This window comes from Lepisosteus oculatus, chromosome 2, assembly GCF_040954835.1.
Source record: "Lepisosteus oculatus isolate fLepOcu1 chromosome 2, fLepOcu1.hap2, whole genome shotgun sequence".
Lineage (NCBI taxonomy): Eukaryota > Metazoa > Chordata > Actinopteri > Semionotiformes > Lepisosteidae > Lepisosteus > Lepisosteus oculatus.
In genome coordinates, this window is record NC_090697.1 from 50,124,875 (window position 1) to 50,145,014 (window position 20,140).

A 20,140-nucleotide genomic window follows, 5' to 3' on the forward strand; every position below is an offset into this window, starting at 1 on the left:
ATTATCAAACATCCATGATCAGAAAGCCAGGATCATGGCAAGCTGGAGCCTATCCCAGAAGAATACAGCGCAGGGCGGAACCGAACACAATTGTTCTCCTCCTGGATGAGATGCCTGTTCTTCATAAGGAAGCAGAGAGAGGGGCAATCAATGTTCTCACTCTCTATTAAGAATAATTTTCCAGAACTTTTCCGTTTTTTTTCCAAAGCACCACATGTCAACCACACCCTTGTACCTTTTCAATTTCTGTTTACCAAATTAACTCATGGTTCAGCTCAGTCAGTTGTTCAGCTTTATTATCACTGGTAAATAATATCAGATCAGGCAATAATCTAAAACTGTACTAAGAATACAATTAGCTTTCATTTAACAAGATTAGTCAACTAATAACAAATTCTCTTTACTCTTTACTTAGTAGGACATTTTACTACGTCCCCCTCCCCCCCACCCCCACCATCACTGTCTTCGATAAACATACAGTTGTGAGAAAAAGTTTGTGAACCCTTAGGAATTATATGGATTTCTGCATGAATGGCTCCTAAAATGTGATCTGATCTAAGTCAATAATAAATGAAGACAGTCTTATTTAACAAACAACACGCACAACATTTTACATTGCCATATCTTTATTGAAGAAATGGTTTAAACAATCAAGGTCATTGATGGAAAAAGTATGTGAACCCTTATATATAGTAACTAGTGGAACCTCCTTTATTGGCAATAACCTCAACCAAACGCTTTCTGTAGCTGCTGATCAGACCTGCGCAGCGGTTAGGAGGTTTTTTGACCCAGTCACTCTGTTGTCGATTTACTCCTGTGTTTTGGATCATTGTCATGTTGCATGACCCAACCTCTTCATTATCCTTTATTGCCACACAAAAATAGGTGGAATTTGCTTTCAGTATACAGTAGCAAAGAACATAGATGAGACATACATTCAACAAATCCAGTACAAATTTAAGTAGGACAGAAGACAAAAAAAAACATAATCACATGTTAACAACTTTCCACGTAGCACTGGTTTGAGTTTTAGATCAGACACCCTGACATTCTGCCGTAGAATTTCCTGATTCAACTTGGAATTCATTGGTTTCTCAATGATTGCATGCCGTCCAGACCCTGAAGCAACAAAGCAGCCCCACACCATTATACTCCCTCCACCATGCTTCACAGTTGGGATGAGGTTTTGGTGTTGGTATGCAGTGTTTTGTTTACTCCAAAACTTTTGTCTCATCTGTCCACAGAACACTGTTTCAGTAGTGCTGTGGAACATCCAGGTGGTCTTTAGCCAACTTGAGAAACCCTTCAGAAATCCTTTTGTAACCCTTTCCAGTCTTATGAGCTTCACCAACAGTTCTTCTGAGGTCCTCTGAAATCTCTTTTGATCGGGCCATATAAAACTTCAACAGAATTCTGTTGTGAAGAGCAGGAAACCAGAATTGTGTGCATTTTTACACAGCAGGGCAGGGCAAACCCACACCTGAATTGATTGGAACACCTGGCTCCAATTACAATCTTTTCAAGATGTCAGTATCCTAGAGCAGTGGTTCTCAAACTCTGTCCCGCAGAACCCTTGGGGTTCTGTGAGTTCTCGCATAGGCAACTAGAAAAATAAAAATTTGCTATCAATAAAAAAAATGTGAGTTACCATGGCTTTGCATGGCTCCAAGAAGTCAGAAAAATTAGGCATATCTTCTGAAACGTCATCTTGAAATTCACGCGCTGAATAAATTTCTGTACGTAAATTTTCTGTACGCTGCTAGAGCCAGAAGGTACCTCAAAGGTGTCGGATGAAATTTCCTCTTCCATCTGCTCTTCTATCTTGTTTGGAAATAAAAATGTTTGCCATTAGCTATCCGGCAAATCTCAAAATCTCTCGCAATGAGAGAAAACAGCATGTTACTAGGTAGAAGGATTGCTTAGAAATTACTGCAACCACGAGAGAAAAAAAAAGAGAAAGAAAAATGTGAAAAACAATAAAAAACTTAAGAGACTTCATGTCACAAGCATATTTGAAGTTCATTGACCTGATTTCAAACTCTTCCTTAGAGCTTTTAATGAAGTGCAGTTGGCAGAGTTTTGGTGCAGCACCAAAAACAAATATCCAGTACTATCAGAGAAAGTTCTTTCTGTTCTTCACCTGTTTGTGACCACCTATCTGTGTGAAACCGGATTTTCGTCGTAGGTGTCCACAAAAACAAAGTACCACAACAGACTGGATTCAGAGTCGAACATGAGACTGCAACTCACAGCCATACAGTAACTCCAAATATAAAAAAAATTGTAGAAGGGGCAAACTCACTCATCACACTTTGTGATTGTTCTGTTTCTGCTGGTTTGAAGTAAATCTTAATTAAAAATTATTAGCACTCTTTTTTAAAAACCGCATGTATTGTTGTCTCACTGTGTTTTACTTAGTCATTTTGCTATCAACTTTTCCTATTTGTGCCCAGTTAGACCACAGAAAGTGTCGTCTGGTTCTATAAATCTATTAGTTTTTTTCCCTTTGTTAACAATGTAAAAAAAGTTTTTTTTTCCAAACCAGAAGGAAACCCTTCTGGATTTCTTCTAACTTGGTTGAACTGGTGGTTAGAACTTCGATTCTTTCATTCTCAACAAGTATTTCAGTGATAAAACTTCACTGAACTGTAGGGGTGCTACTTGTAAACAAGTTATCATGTGATTAATCCATCCATTTTCACTTCCGCTTTTCCTGGTGAGTCGTGGTGAAGCCAGAGCCTACCTGGCAAGCAACGAGCACAAGGCAGGGTATACCCTAGACGGGGCGCTAGTCCATCGCAAGGCAAGTACAAGCCAATCATACATGGGGACAATTTGGAGTCCACAGTAAGGGCTGAGGGGGGAAATTTGGCCAAGATATTGGGATAACTCCCTACTGTTCTCGAGAAATGCCTGTGGATCTTTGATGACCACTGATAGTCAGGATCTCGGTTTAGCGTCTCATCCGAAAGATGGCGCCCACTACAGTATAGTGTCCCTGCCACTATACTGGGGCATTAGGACCCCCAAAGACCGCAGGGTGGGCACCCCACGCTGGTCTCACTAACATCTCTTTCCAGCAGCAACCACAGGTTTTCCCAGGAGGTCTCCCAACCAGGTATTGACCAGGCTCACACCCGCCTAGCTTCAGTGGGTTGCCAGTTGTGAGTTGCAAGGTGATAAGGCTGCTAACCTCATGTGATTCATAAATGACTGAAATAAACTCAATGGGCTCAGCTCATGCAATGCTTACAATTAAAACAAAAGCAATCAATAGTTTTTTCCTTAATAATTGTCTAAATTGCCTTTGAATAGCAGTCCTAGAATTCTTTTTGCAGAACACCACCATAGGTAATCCTGAAAAGTAAGAAAAAAGGTTGCTGGGGATCTGCAGCATTAGCTTTGACAGAAAAAGGGTTTCCGTCATTGAAAAAGTTTGAGAACCACTGTCCTATAGGTTCACATACTTTTTCCATCAATTACCTTGATTGTTTAAACCATTTGTTCAATAAAGATATTAAAATATGTTGTGTGTGTTGTTTGCTTAACAAGACTGACTTTATTAATTATTATGACTTAGATAAAGATCACCTCACATTTTAGGAGCCATTCATGCAGAAATTCACATAATTCCAAGGGGTCCACAAACATTTTCTCACAACTGTATTAATTCGAACACTGCATGGTCATATTAATAAAGCTTTTTTTAAATAATAATTTTTAAGAAGTGAAGGACTCGTACCCTCTAATAAGAACTTATATAATAATAATAATAATAATAATAATAATAATAATAATAATAATAATAATAATAATAATAATAATAATAATAATAATAATTCCTTACACTTACACAGAACTTTTGTGGGGACTCCTCTCAAAGTGTTTTACAACCTTAGAGTTACAAGTCCTTAGCCCTGACTGACTGCTCCACTTTACCTTACATACTGTAAATATTAGAGCAAAACAAAGATGCTGTCTTCATACATAAAAAAGGAAAGGCAAGAAGGCTTATGCTATTGTTCAAACAATGTCACCCTCCCTGATTTGAAGCATAGTAATATTGAAGCATATTAACCAAGTCGTTTATCCTCTCTAGCAGTTTTACAGTACATACAACCATGGGCTTAATTTGTAAAAATAAATCACGGTGAATAACTAAAACAAAAATCTGTGAGCCTTTTCTTTGAAAAGTATTTAATTAGGTTTAGGAGAGTAATGACCATTTTTTTCAGACCTTTTAGCCATTTTATCATCTTCTTGCAACATTTATACTAATACTTTTTTGTCTACGTCTGTACACTATCAATTTAATTTTTCTTAGAATTACTGTACCTTGTTATGGCTGCTTTTACTGCATATATTGCAGGAGTTTCTTTGGATTGGTCATGCATGTATGATTTCCTTCTGAAGACAAAATAATCATGCACATTGTTAAAAAAAATCATTTTAAATTCTCAATTAGTATTAAATCACAAAAGGTAAAGGCAACAAAAGGTAGTTGAAGGAATCCCAGAATGTCCTGAATTCAGTTCTACCCTTGAAGGATATACCAAAAACTCAGCAGCTCTGAAACATTCTAGCCCAAATTAGAATTTAATATTGAGAAGAATGTGGAGCAATGTTTTAAACACTTATGTGGCATCCTGTTCTGACATTATGTGTGACAGGAGACTAAGTGTAACCAAATACTTCACCTTGGGATATAGTAGGGGATTTCTTCTGAGCAGCTTTTTTTGAAACTGCAGCAAAGAAAGCAAAGCAAGGAACTTTGTTTTATAACAGAGGTCAGTTGTTTCTTGATATGCCAAAGGTTATGATGTGGAATGTGGTGGCTGACAAATTCATCTGACAATTTACTTAAATTTCTTCTTGTAGCTGAATTATGGTTAGCGACAGCTCAAGTGCTATCGTACATGCTATCAAATCTTCTATCTGTGTCTTTGAGGACAAAATATAAGAGGAAAGATGATACTTCTAGTTAATTTAGTGTAGTCATCTTAGTCTCTGTAGTCGCATCTAGCTGATGTCTCATGGAATAGCTGTTACAGTGTTCTATGTACTGTAGCTCTTCCTGCTTGTATTTTTGCCATATGTAAGACTTCTATGTACAATATAGAGGCCACAGCTGCCCAGGTTAATGAGATTTGAAAGTCCTGCATCTTCCTTCTTATCTGCCTCAATATATTTTAGGAATTGCAGATTTATTCCAGAACCACCCATGATAATCTGCAATAATTTATTTGGTGTTTAAATTTCTCAAGAAGGTGTTCTGTTCTTATGAGTCCAAGGAATTCCTCATCCAAATACCATGCAGCTACTTTTCCATTCCACTTGCAAGAACACAATAACAAATTAATCTGTTCAGTTTGAGTTACAATATTTTAACATTCCTGAATCGACATAACATAGCATTTTGAACATCTATTAGCCTTTCCATGAAATACTGGGTTAAGCAAATGAAATCAGCCCACTTTGATGCACTACAAGAAACGATCTGTTAAATATCATTGACAAACAAGCTAGAAAACAGCTGACACTCATTTGCACAAATGTATTCATTGCTCACTGTACATGTGAATCAAGAAGACTTACACTGGGTGAAAATATTAAAAAGATGGGGGAAGCACTGCATGGGGCACTAGGTCAGTTCTTTCACTATCAACCTCTCCTGATGTACATTTACCACAAGCTCTAGCTGGTCTGGCTATTTCTCTATGTTATGTAATGTGTAGAAATAGTTTATCCTTATCTTCAGCTTATTGTTTTGTAAATGTGCCGCTAACTTAGCATGTCCCTGGCTTCATGTGTGACTCTTAAGAGCATAGCCACTCATTTTTCAGGAAAGGAAATTAAAATAGTTTGGGGAGCTCAGACCATTTAGAATCTCCAATTACAACTAAACACCATGGCTTTGGGAGATGGAAGGAAACTTCTAGAATCCAGCAAAAACCCATAAAACATGGAGGGGACATGCAAACTCTATGCAGATATTCAAGGTATCAAACTAGTGCTATAAGATGGTAGGATTAACCCCCACACCACTGCCCCAATCACCCTTTACCAGAAAGAAAAAACAGTAGATGAGAAACTCAAGAAGAATTTATAATTCCTTGACTGAGAATATATCCTTGTCATTTTCAGCCCTGCACTGCAGCTTATAAGGACCATATACCACCATGAGAGTATAGTAGCCACTCACATAAAAACTAAGATAGATTTCACTCTGCATTTTGGCTTCCATTTTCTACAAGACTATATCATTTTATGGTTGTGATAGCTTCTTAGGTTATTTGAAGAATGGGTTGGAGCTACATGTTATAGTCCTGATTTTCAAAAAGTGCCAAAATATTATTAATGATAAAAATGACATTTGAATAAATGTCTTCCCTATTGCAATATTTAAAATGATGTTACAAAATTCAGAACCTGCATTCTTACCCACCACTCTACAATTGAAAATGCAAGTCTTATAAAGATTACAGTAAAGACTACACTTGCAGTGTTACATTGTCAAATATTGTCATGGTTATTGTTTCTCTGTATTTGTGCTTTAAAGAAAATGAATAAGTTTTCAATGCTCTTCTCCTCCCTTAGTCTGCCCTTTCAGTGTGATTTATTTTAAAACTCCCTACGACAACATTCTCAGTGTTTCTGTGGAAAAGATTACAATTTAAAGAGCTATCTCTGCCTTCTTCGACAAACATATTCATTTTAACACTGCACATTCATACTAATAAAGCCCACAGAAGTGAAGGACTCAGTGGTCCATAAATATTTAATTCAAAGCACACTGCATTCTGCTTTTGAAGGTCACATTTTCACTTTTGTACACTTGACTCACATATTGCTCACCATTATGGCTCTATAATGTCATCTAAGTGAAGTACAACTTTGTTTCCATCCTCACTGCTTTTGTCTTATCTTTCATCAATTTCTATGCATCAGGACACCTGTGACTCACTTCTAAGTCTGTATCAGAGCTGGTGTCATATTATATTTGATAATTTGTTGATATGTTCATCTTGAGTCTTCTCCATTGTGACATCACAGATTAATGGGCACATTTTGGAGAGGAATACATTGGTTTAATAACTTTCAACCTAGAGGAAAGTAACTAATCTTTATTTAAAAGCCAAACATGAATATCATGTATTTGAATTATTCTGAGCCAGAGAAAATGGAAATGTACTCTTTAAAACTATGAGGACTGAAACTGAACTGAAAAAAATTATGACATCACATTAGAAATTTAAAATCTAGCATGAGTCAAGAAAGGTGGGGCATTGTCTTTCTCATGGGGCCCTGCAGATAAATCACATGGGCTTTGGACATGTTGAGTCTAGCCCAAAATCCTATTAATAAAGCACATTGTGTTGCGTGACATGTGAACATGAGAGATAAAACTGGTTCTACAATTTATTGGAAGCCTCTGCAAAACAGGACTTTTTAGAGGTGAGGTTAACAAGGCTGGTGGGTGTCAAGAACATAGCTTTGGGGTATGAAACAGCATTATGTGTCACAACCGAACCAAAATCTTTGAAGAGAGCTTTGAGCACAGGAAGTAGGTCTTTAAATAAAATGCTAAATGTTCATTTGTACTGCATTGTTATTTTTACAACAGCTCAAAAGCTCATGCTAAGCTGACCAATAATTGGAAAACAAACATGACAATTTGGAAGGGGATATATGGTAATTTCAAAATAATTCAATAGCACACATACTGTATAACAGAATCTTTCTTCTATAAATTACCTAAGTTGTGGTAATTGCAATAAATTTGCACATAACTGGATTGCCTCATTTCCAGTGACACATTCACTTTCACATTTACACGTGGCAGAAGGAGAGGTCTTTCTCAGTGGTGCCTGAGGTCACCTCACTCCAAGTGAATGGAAAGAAGGCTAAGAGCAGGGCAGGAATAATTGTGACTTGTATAAAACTGCAAAAACATGGCTGATTACATTTCTCATGAACAAAACTCCATATCCAAACCAACACTACAAAGCCAGCACATGCTATAAATAAATTGAGTAACCAAAAAAAGGACAATAAAAAGTAACACTAGTGTATAATTAGTACCCATACAATGCACAAAGTTAAGCACTTTGGCTATATGTCAAAAATAAACTGATCTTGATTTTTTTATACTTTGTTAAGGCTAGAGTTATAATACTGTTTTAAATTTAGGTTTTAATATACTGTATAATGAAGTTAAAGTTACTGATTACAAAAACTACATCTGGAAAGTCCAAGAAAACAGGTCATGGGAAGGTAAAATGCTGTTTCAGGCAACACAAATCTGGGTAATTTTGTTCTTGATGAGCAGCACAAAAAAGCAAAAAACAGAGTAAAATTGTAAAATACTGACATGTCTTTTAATTTAGTTGCAACATTCAAACACTAAATATAATGGATAGATATGGTATGAAGAATTACTGTTCCTTCTGAAAATGAAAGTTGTTTGTAAATATATGTTATAGCACTAAAGGGAAAATTATGTTAATTTATGACATTACTACAATGCATTACCTTGCCAAGCATTAAAAGGCTTCCTTAGACAAAAACGTAACCTTATATGAAGGTTAAAGGCCTGCCTGCAAAGGAAGTAAACCAATCCCATGGTAAAATCTCATAAAAGGTATAAACTTGCACGCAGTTTCCACAAGTTACTGTGTGTCCACTATGGAAGGGAACAGGAAGGTCCTTATGCATCTTTTCAATCACTTCTTTCTGCTGTGATGGGTGTTCGTGATTTAGGCCACAACCTGTATCTGGTTTAGTTAAAATGGATTCATCCCATTTAACAGGAAATGGTAATGCATAGATTCATCCACACCCTAGTGCAGACTGACAGGTGGTGCTTCCCTCAACCTTAAACCATAGCAACATCTGCCACAACACAGTTCACATGCACCTGAGTTATCCTTTTCTTTCAGATTCAGGAACTTCACAGTTCCCATATCTATCCTTTTCATGCACTTCACTTCCCGATGTGTGCTTTGTTTTAGAAATGTGTCTTCCTCATTTGGCTTTAATAGTTCAAAGCATATAAATGAACTTCCTTTGCTGAAACTGGGAATATCTGGACAACACCTTCTTCTTTTAGCAACAAAAATATCATTAATCCTGAAACCATACATAATGACACAGTATCTCAGCACATCTCTGACTTCAAATCAAAGTGGGCCCAGTAAAGATAAGACCTTGTTATAATGACGTGGCATTCATTCAGGGATCTTTGTATGGGAATGTCATTATGAAACAAAAAGTGTTCTAACACCTTTAGGAGAAGAATTAATGTACCTGTATCCACTTGCGGTACTGTCAAAACATGTCAATATAGGAAAAGCCTGCAGCTCCTTTTCCAGCCGTGGATCCAGGTATGCAATCATTCAAACTTTGCCAAAGGTTTTCTCGTGGGAAAGTCTCAGCCAGATAAGCAGCATGAAGATTTCACAGTAAGGTCCTGCTTGGAATCCTGAATTTCAGGTTGCTCACATGTTCATTCCACATGTAATACTACAAATTGCTCTCTATGGCTCAAGTTTTAACATGCATATTACTGAGAAACAAAAAGTGACAAATAAATGTTCTTCTCAGGACGAATACAATAAAACTATTTACAAGTGGGAGACATGACCTCTGCGAGCTTGTGTCAGCTAATTCGTGTTTCAACAAGCTCACTCAGCCTTACTTCACATTAGCCTTGCCATCTCATCCTTAGAAATTCTCAGGAATGTTTCAGTTCATGAGGTTGTAATACACTTTGTCAAGATTTTAGGATCCAAAGCATGAAACAAAACTAAAGTTCTGAATAATTGAAGATCAACACATCATCTATGAGCTGGCTAAATAATAATGTCTAATAAATGACAATAAAGGACATTCAATTGATGATGATAAATTTCATTTAGACATAACTTAGTGATATTTTAACATAATTAACTGATATTTTATACAGTGCCGTTCAAAGGTACTGAGATTGTTGTTTGTGCTTTACACTGAAGCAATACAGTATGTACAGTACCTGTCAAAGTACAATGCAAGTTTTATTTTTGGGTTATCCCACTGCTCAACCCAGTGCTATCAAGTGACCATAAGTATACGAACATTGTTCCATAGAACTTTGTTCCAAAATGGCCCAAACTCATTGTTGGGCTTCTGAGCAAATTCTAATCTGGCTATTCTGCTCTTGATGCTCATGAGAGGACAGCAGAATTGCAAAGAATTGCACTTTTTTGGGGGTTTTTGTACCTTCATCTCTGCAATCTGGAGGTAGCTGGCGATTTGACAGTTGTTTTAGGGTTTTCATTGACAGGTTGGATAATGTTTCTGTCAACAGCTGGAGATTCTTTAACTTTGCCAACCTGTTCTTGGCTGATTAGTTAATATACCGGTGGTTTCTTTCATTTTCACTATATTCAAGTTGCTGACGTTAGAATTCCTAGCTACTGCACTATGGCTCCAACTGTTTTTTTATTCTTGATTGTCTGCTTTTATGTAACATAGAGGTCCTAGTTTGTATTTTAGAGTTCATAGCTGAAAATAAAAAAAGAAGGACAGGTAGAGAGGATGGCCACAGCTCCTTTAACAATGGTCCAAATACTCAATAATGAATACCTGACTAACAAGAGACACCAAACAAAAGGTAATGTTCAATATCTGTCATGAAGGTTCCTGCCTGAAAATGCATGAACTAATCTACACAGACAATGCTATGGACATCGATTGGTATTGTTACGTCCCCAATATGGCTCAGTCTAGGGGCGAATGGGGACTAACATATGAGCCAGGGTTTAATGGATGAAAATACAAAAAACTATGTGTAGTATACCTGATAATGTTAGGAAGTAAAAAAAACACAGGGCTAAGTGAATAAAAAAAACCCAACTAATTACACTATTCTACAACCTAATTACCCGCTAATTTAGTAGTGGCGTTTTGACTAAGGATCTGCACCTTTGGCTGGAAGGTTGCCAGTTTGTATCCCACGGCCGGCAGAGGAATCCTACTCCGCTGGGCCCCCTAGCAAGGCCCTTAATCCTAAATGTTCCAGGGTGCCATATAAATGGCTGACCCTGTGCTTTGACCCCAAGCTTCTCTCCCTGTCTCTGTCTCATGGAGAGCAAGTTGGGGTATGCTAAAAACAAATTCCTAATACAAAAAATTGTATATGGCCAATAAAGTTATCTCTTATCTTAGCTCTTAAACCTGTCTTCTGAGAAAGGGGTGGCAAAGCCAAACAAAAGTCTTTGGCAAGCTATCTTTCTACTCTATCATAAACTAAGCTATAACGGAAAACAAAAAACATGGGTGCGACAACAATCCCAACCCTACACCACAGCTAAGAAAACAAATTCGACACATCTCATGTTATCGCCGTTTCTTCTTCTTACACCTCTCTTCAGACACCCCTACCAGGATGTCCCATACTGGCATTTAAAACCAGACCGCTCCCTTCAACCAATCCAGAGAGAGGCTTAATCTAGGGATACACCCACTTTCAAAAATGGATTCCCGCATGGGAACGTAACAGTATCAATCTAACTAAAACGATATGACTTATAATGTTTATTAATTAGCTCTTGGAATTTTATAGAAGAATGCATTGTTTGAAAAACTGGGTGTACGTATGCCTTCCATCCACTGGGTTTCTTCTTATTTTGGCTGTAGGGGTCATATTCCGAACAATTTTTTAGGCCTGCCCAACTACAACATACAATAAGATACTCATGGATCTGTTATAGCATGGACATTAGTAAAAACACAAGAAGCTAATCTGAGGAACAACAGCTACACTACATAAATTCTAAACACAAACTGTATCTGAGAATTTGGGTTCCATTGCATGATTATTTTCAAGAAGATATTAACACAGACAAATTCCGGTCGAATAAAAGCTTACCAAATTTTACATCAATAGAAAACACTTATAACTATTAACAAACTTAATATCAGGAAAAAACATTCTCAGTGTCTCAGGTGCAGTGGCATTTTATTGAACAAACATGTCAAACTTGTACCCTAGTCTCTGAGCCTTAGGTGTCATACTGTATTGTACATCTTCCCAGTCTAAAAATATTTAATGGGGCTGACGTCTAGCACATAAGACATCTATATGTTATGTTCTTAATTCACTTTTGACAGGTCTTCATAATAGATTAATTCTCAAGCTTTTAGATGGTAGACAGTCAGGACTATTCAGGTGTGGATTTGGGGTAAAGTACCACAGGAATCTGTACTACTATCACTGTTGTTCTTAATTTAGAATCAATGATATAAATTCTGTTTTAGATAGCAAACTAATCACATTTGCAGCTAATACAACATTAGGGGGACTTTGTAAAAACACCGTGGAAGCAGAAAATGAATTTCAAAAAGATGTAGATAAATGACTTGAGTAAATACCTGACTGATAACATTTACGTAGACAGGGTTTTAAGTGCAGGGTCTTGCATTCAGGATATCTAAGAACAAATGATGAATACGAAATGGCAAATGCTGAAAAATGATGCACTCAGGGTTTAAAGGAAAGTCCCACACTGACAGACTGAACTCATCTCAACTACCAAAACTGAGGTGTTTATGCTAACACATCATATACAGTACATGTCCCAGACAAAGCTGGGAAGCTAATAAAAAGGCAAATATCATGTTAGGGTATATACTATAGTTAGAAGTGTAGAATTTAAATCAAGGGATGTTATGTTAAAATTGTATAACACATTTGGAAAACCTCATTTAGAATACTTTGTAACACCACGTTGTAAAAAAGATATTGCTCTGGAATCAGTCTGGAGAAGATCAAACAGATACACTCGGGGCTTAAGGGAAAGTCCTACACTGACAGACTGAACTCAACCGAACCTTTAATCTTGAACAGATACGATCTGTCAGGGGACCATCTTATTTCTTCAGAATGTGCAGTGAATAAGAATGAAGCAGATAACGCAAGTGAAAGTTAATTTAAAACTGAGAACAGACGACACTTCTTTACCCAAAGGGATGTGGAAGTATGCAACAAGTGTCCCTGCCATGTTGACAAGTCGATATCCAGGCGTCTTTCAAGGTATCTTGGATCAATTAGCTACTAACTACCAATGGGGCCAGATGAACTGAAGGGTTTCTTTATGATCGTAACGATTCTTTTGCTCTTATTCTCATGTCATAAGAAAGACACTGTTACATAAGAATAGCGAGGGCATGTGTTGTCCTGCTGGAATTTTTTGTCACGTCAGTATGAGCCTTTAGAAAGTCAGCAAATGAGGGGCCAGGACTCGAGCAAAGCAGCAGCTCTTCAGTTAAGTGTTGTGATCAATCGTTACAGTTCTGTAAAGACTTGGTAAGGTGCTACATGTATGGCTCACAGTCTTCCAGGTTCTATTCTATTCTAATCACTGATGGACTGCGTTTCACATTAATGTCTTAACAGGTTTAAAACTGTTGTTTGTGAACACTTCGGATGGTCAACAACAGTGCGATAGTCAAGCCTCTAATATACCAATAGCACCAGTTCCCATTTTTAGTGTTTGATTTCCAGCAGGCTTGACTTTTAACAGGAGATACCACATCATCACCAATCAGCTTTGACTAACAAAGAGATTTAGTGATTTTGCAACAAAGTCACACAGATGTATCACAGTGAGTTCTGAATGATCAATTAACCAAAATTGCGCAGGAAACATTCATAATCAAGATTCAAAATCTGCATACTGTACTTCTTCTAAGAACGCATATACAGTATATAAAATGTTATTTTTATTTTGATGGTTATTGTGTATTCCAGAAATCTCTAAGAACAACTTTTATGGACATGTTATTTTTTATATCACATTGACTGGAGACTTTTCAAGGTTTCAGATCGAGGTTAGCCATGTTGCATTGATTCATACATGAATTTGATTACGTTTTTACTTTGCATATACTTTTGCTTCCATAGCTTGTCTGTGCGTTCTTTTGGAATACCACATAAAGACAGTACCATTAAATAGTTTTCACTGAAAGTCACCAAAATCTAATATGACCCATTCCTGAACAGGACCTAGGCATGAAATAAAAGAATTAAGAAGCTTTAAAGGATGAGAATGTGCATACAGCATACCAATTAAGTAATCTGTAAATAAGTGCCTTGCTCTCTTGAGTAGCAAATACTGAATATCTAGCTTTGAGTGCCAAACCCAACAAGTGGTTGTTATAGCTACATATTCAACAAACAATATCCATGAATATAATTAAACACCCTTGCTAATATCAAAACCAACATGTGAAAGGTTACAAACAAGAGGCTTTTAGGCTTGGTCGGTATAATGTATAATGCAGAATTTAGTTTTCAGATGAGCTTTTTTTTTTCATGCTTTAGGTCAATTTCTTGTCAAAGTGTGAATTTGTGACCCCGTTCTAGACTCTTGGGTGACTCAAGCAGGCTTTCCTCTAGGATGTGCCTATACTTTGACTCTCTGTTCCCCCCTCAATCCTCACAAGCTCCCCAGTCCCCTTAACGTGATAACAATCCCTATAACAACTTGACAGCTGTGATAGTACTGACTGGGGTAAGTGCCATGTTGGACCTGCACTGTAAGTAATGCCTTTGAAAAACGTCAATTTTTCTGAACAATGTTTGTCTCAAATGACCATAAAACCTTCTGCCACATGTCTGCGGTGTCATGTTAAATCTCATGTTAAATCTCATATGAACTTTAAATAAAGGCCCCTTTTCTTGATTATCAACATACAAGTTAGCTTTGTGTAGGGACATGGATATTGTCAATGAATGACCACCAATTCAGACTGAACAAAGTCATTGCTGACTTCACAGCATCTCTAGCCAATCTCCTCCCTCTCCTGCCTGCCCTGCTGCTCACTGTGGAAGAGTAACTTGATCTACTGCAGGTATAGTAGCCTTCTCCTCACCTGTGCCTCTTGACTGCTTTATCTCTGATTTGTTTGGAAGCTTCCTTGGTCATTATGGTGAATGTATCTCATCACCGTGTGAGTAGTAGCTTGATATTCAATATCTAGCTGTTCTAGCTTACAGAAACAGAAGCATTTAATTAATTCTGTGACATTCTTTTCTACCTTACTTGTATAGGGTGTGGTAGAAAAGGAATCTAAATAATTAATTTAAATAAGCAATCTTCTAATTTTCTGTAAAAATCTAATTTACAAACTAGGAGCTTTTTTGGCTTTTCAGTTTGGAGTACATTGTGTAGATTGTATTTTTATTTTTTTATTTGAAAGTGTCATGACTGCCCACTTCGACAGAAATACAATTTGGAAACTTTGCATCATAACCAAAGGTGAACACAACTAGCATGTTGTAAAGCTTGACCATAATTTACTTTGATTTAAACTGCATTTATTTTGCTACAAACCCAAGCATTGATTGCTTTTTTATATCTTCTAGATATTGTTTTGATGAGAAAGTTAAAGAATCTACATTAACTCAAGCAATATGCATAGCCTATTTTCTTACCTCTTGGACTGCTTGCATGCACATTAAATTTATTTTGCCATGTCTATGCCAAATCAATACTTTTTATATAATTACCTTGCTTTCTGAAGCTGTATTTGCCAATCCCCCTATTTAAGTACCATGTGAAATATTCAATAGTTTACAAACTAAACAATAATCTATTATATGGGATTATTTAAGATGTTTCCCAGTCATGCTGTTGAAGCCGATACCCTTGTTTCATTCAATAAACAATTAGACAAGATAACTGGATCATTAAGCCACTGACTATCCAATGGGATAGATGGGTTAAATGGACTCCCCTCATTTGTAACTATTCACACATTGCTATTATTATTATTTGCTTACCAGATGCCTAATCTAAACTGTTGATAAAGATCAGGAGGAGCAACAGGCCTAAACGGGTTCCCTGTGGTACCACCACTGCTTACCTCGGCCCAATCTGAAGTTACATCCCTTAAGACGATGCACTCTTTTCTGTTGGTTCATCAATTCTTGATGCATATGCATACAGTACATTCATGTCCATTGCTACAATGTTTGAAGGTTTACATTTTATGAGGAACCCGATCAAAAACCTCCTAGGACACTAAGCATTTCATGTCATAGTCTTTAATGTTAGCAACTGTCCCTTTGCTTGTTTGATAAATTGTTGCAAGTTCATTTTTTTCTGTTTTCATAATTTTTAAAATGCCATTGTTTCTAAACATATTTCTAGCTAAACTCTTTGTATAGTATCCCAACTGAAGTGCTGTCCTAATTTTATTAATTTGATGTTACATTTGTTAATGATAGGTAAACCATCTTACCATTAGTGAGAACTGACTTAACTAAGGTGTAAATAACACTTCTCATTTCCTTATACATACGATTGTGCCCCTGTAGAACCTCAGTGTCAGTATTTGAAATTACCCAATACTGATGAAGTTCTTGATTAACGGGTCATGCTATTAATGTCTTCTATTGAGCAAAAGTGTGTAAACTATTCATTTAGCCTTTTTATTAGTTTTAGATCACTTTTTTTCTATATTATTTTATTAATAGCAGAAGAAGATAAGATTATCGCCTATTATCTTGTACTGGCATTTGCTTTTATAGTTGTAGCACTGTTTTAGTGCTGAGGAAAAATGCTTTGTTTTTTCATTGTTGCAATAGCCCTTCCTACTCGCTTGGAAAATCAAATGTTTTTTTTTCCAGCTGTCTCTGTAGACTACTATATTATTTTTCTGCCTTTGAAAACTCTTTCTACTCTTTATGCAGTCTGCATATCTCTCTCTCTCTCCCAACTGGCATATTTTCTTAGAACTGCACACATGAGTGTCAGGACTCATTTTGTTTTGAGATAGATTCAGAGCTAATATGATTATACTAAAACATAACTGTCAGTTCCAAGCTCACTGCTCTGCTTTTCTAAGATCATAAGCACTAATTCTAGCCTCAGACTAAAGTATCAGTAGTTAACAATATTACAATTCCAAAAAAGTTCACTTCTGTTATCTTAATTAGATCCTGAAAACATGAACAAGTATATCTTCACTAGTAGATGGTTGGGTTATGAAGCTATATTTAACACCTTCTCATCTAGGAGATTTTCTGCTGCATCTACTATAGTTAATAATGCATATCACAACTCTATGTCTAAAAGAGACTTAAAAGAGGAGGTATAGTGGTGTAGTGGTAAGTACTGCTGCCTTTCAATGTTCTACTGCTGTCTCTAAATTGTGCTTATGCATCCGTATCCAATATAGGGTCATTCCTTGTGCTCTGCTTCAGGTGCTGGCTCCGGGTCACCACATCCTCTACCCATTGATCCATCATTTTTAGAATATGGCTGCTAACATAAATTATGGTAACCAAAGCATACCTTGAGACTTTAAACTAAAAACAATGACATAATAAAGTCATATATTGGAATCCATAAGAAAAATGTTATAAGTTATATCTGTTTGCCTGCAGAAAATAACTGAAAAGAACAAATAATATATGTTACAGGCTTATTTTCTAACATTGCTAAGAAACCTCTAGTTAGTCTAGGCTAGGACAGTTAACTATTTTTACTGCTTTCTGTGCCATATATTAGTGTTACTCTCTTAACACCGCTAACAAAATGTGGCCCTGAATATGGAACATAATGTGTGAAAAGTATGAATGCTAATACACCCTAATTTAAATGAGACTCTCAAGCATGGCTTTAGAGCTGCATTTTACTGTATGCTCTCATTGTACGATCTAAAAGGTGCTACTTTTTACACTTTACAATTGCAAAATGTCTGTGATATTTTAAAAAATTATGAAAAGAAGACAACAAAGATTATAAAAGATCACAAACAAGATCAAAACATCAAATTCACACTATTTAGTTTTAATAACCCCATGGTTCCTCTTTATTTTGCAGATTATTCTACTTATTTTTTTATGAAACACTGATATCGTAACAAGTGAGAGTTTGTCATTTCCTTTGTATCTGTCATTTTTAAATGGCTTTTGTATAGCCCTTTTGGACTGTTCGTTATCTTTTTTTTCCATTTTATTTTATGTATCTTTTCTTCATCTTCATCTTAATGGAAATGTATTATATGCACGTTTAACAATTTTTGAAATATTACTATATAAGTGTGCTATAACACACTTCTTTTGTTTATCGTTAACTCAGCACCTGTATTAATTAGTCATTAAAACAATACATTCTCTCTTGAATATGGATTCAGGTAACACGACAGTGTAAAGATAAACAAATGCAAAAAAAGGGCTATACAGTATATAGTTTTTACCTGAATGTCACACTTTTGTGAACAGAAGAATGAACAATTATGTTCAAGTGAAAACAGATGAAAACAAACTTTGTGTTTTACCAATACAACATTTTGGCGTTAGTCCACAATACATAGAGAGATCAAAAGCTTACAAAATATATATTCTACAGCAAAGGTGAATTTTTTATATCTATAAATTCATCAATCAAAAATGAGTGATGTAAAGACTACTGTGAGTCAATGATACCTACTTCATATATTACTACATTCAGTATGAATTGGAGCCTTTCTAAATATGTAGACAGTAGACGTATACAAAAGCAGTGGGCAGACTGGCAATTACAGTAAAATAACTAATAATGAGGAACTGTCATGAAGACACAGGTTGCACTTTTTAAAAATGTTTCCATACTGACAGGTGTTTCATCTCCTCCTGATTAAAATTATTTTTATTCACTGTACATTTGTCAAGAGAGTGAAACTGGGGACATTGTGTCAAATCAGACCTCATCTCAAAATTCTGTTTTGCAGTGTAGTAACTGTTTATCCGCATGAACAATAGTTTCAGGCAACCCAGTGCACCTTAGAACATCGTCATACTTTCATATCCCGTTTCTTTTTTGAGCCAAGTATATAAATACACATGCATACATTAATAAAAAGTTTTTTTTTTCCATTCACGCTGTTTTTACTTGTACATAAAAGGACAACACACACTAGCATACAAACCCAAACTAAAAGGTAGAAATATTTTGCACTCTTAGAATTTAAAACAGACACCTTACCCTGAAATGAATATCTAGCTCAAGCTGTATGACTGTCAAGTTCAGGCATTGTTGCTGGTGAGGCATATGGATGGCTAAAGTCATAAGCAAATGCGATAATGTACTCACGGCTTTGTACTGACTGCTGTGGAATCAGCTGAGCACCCAGAGAGCTGGGGAGCCTGACTTTTGAGTGTGGCGAGAGCAGTGATGGAGCAGGAAGCAAGAGATTTGAGCCGACCTGCAATAGGGAAGGCAAATAAGAACACAGAACGTAATTTCCTGGGTCACATACTGATGCAAGCCGAGGGGAAAAGAGCAGTGGCTTTTTGGTAAATGACCATGCAATCCAAGTTCACAACTTCTGGCTGAACAAGAAACTAATAACTGCAGACAGAATGCATCATCAGACCTTGCAAATCCATCAGGAAGTGCAAGAACACACTCAAATTTAACAGTCCAATGCATTAATAAGAAAGGACAAGTAAAGAGTAATGAATAGGCACAAATATCGAGAAATAAAAGCTCCATCAGAGTATGTACATCTTTGTTCCTCCCTAATGCTCACAGATTCTATCCATATCAGTACGTAATTGACATAAAAACTCCTGGATTTAATCAGGGGTTCTTAGTACTATTTGTCCAGAAAGATGTACTGCAATATGCAGATTGTGTAGTAGATTTGGCGGCACTGTGGCTTAGTTGGTTAAAGCACCTGTCTAGTAAACAGGAGATCCTGGGTTCGAATCCCAGCGGTGCCTTTTCATCAATTTCCCTACGGGATTAATAAAGTATTATCTATCTACAGTATCTAGCATCAGTGACATATGAAAGACAGCTTTAAAAGTTACAATGGTAATTTAGGTTTATATAAGAAATACTACTGTATATCACATTTCTTCCAGATATTTCCTTAAGTTTACTTTTATCCATGTTAGTTTAGGTTGAAGGTTAAAGAAATGAATTTTTACTATTTATATAATATATACAAAATGAAAACAAATGATCAAACTAATTCAATTTAGAAGGATAAACGGGTCACAGCCTAATTACATTTGATATTCATATGAATCTTTAAAATGTGCAGGAATAATGAAACTCTTGAGATAAAGCGCACAACAGTTCTCCTGTGCTCCTGTGTGCTTTGG

At 36.3% G+C, this 20,140-nt stretch overlaps 1 protein-coding gene and 1 non-coding gene across 5 annotated transcripts in view; one reads left to right on the plus strand and one right to left on the minus strand.

The window, feature by feature from the left end:
• ahi1 (Abelson helper integration site 1) overlaps positions 1-20,140 on the minus strand; it is a 99,041-nt gene that overhangs the window by 27,487 nt on the left and 51,414 nt on the right. For all 4 annotated transcript variants that reach the window (XM_015347985.2, XM_015347991.2, XM_069178710.1 and 1 more), the window contains exon 21: positions 19,122-19,233. In XM_015347985.2, coding sequence (XP_015203471.2) covers positions 19,122-19,233 — 112 coding nt within the window. The remainder of the gene's footprint in view (positions 1-19,121; positions 19,234-20,140) is intronic.
• On the plus strand, positions 19,680-19,753 carry trnat-agu (transfer RNA threonine (anticodon AGU)). Its single transcript has one exon. It is a non-coding gene; the product is annotated as a tRNA-Thr (tRNA).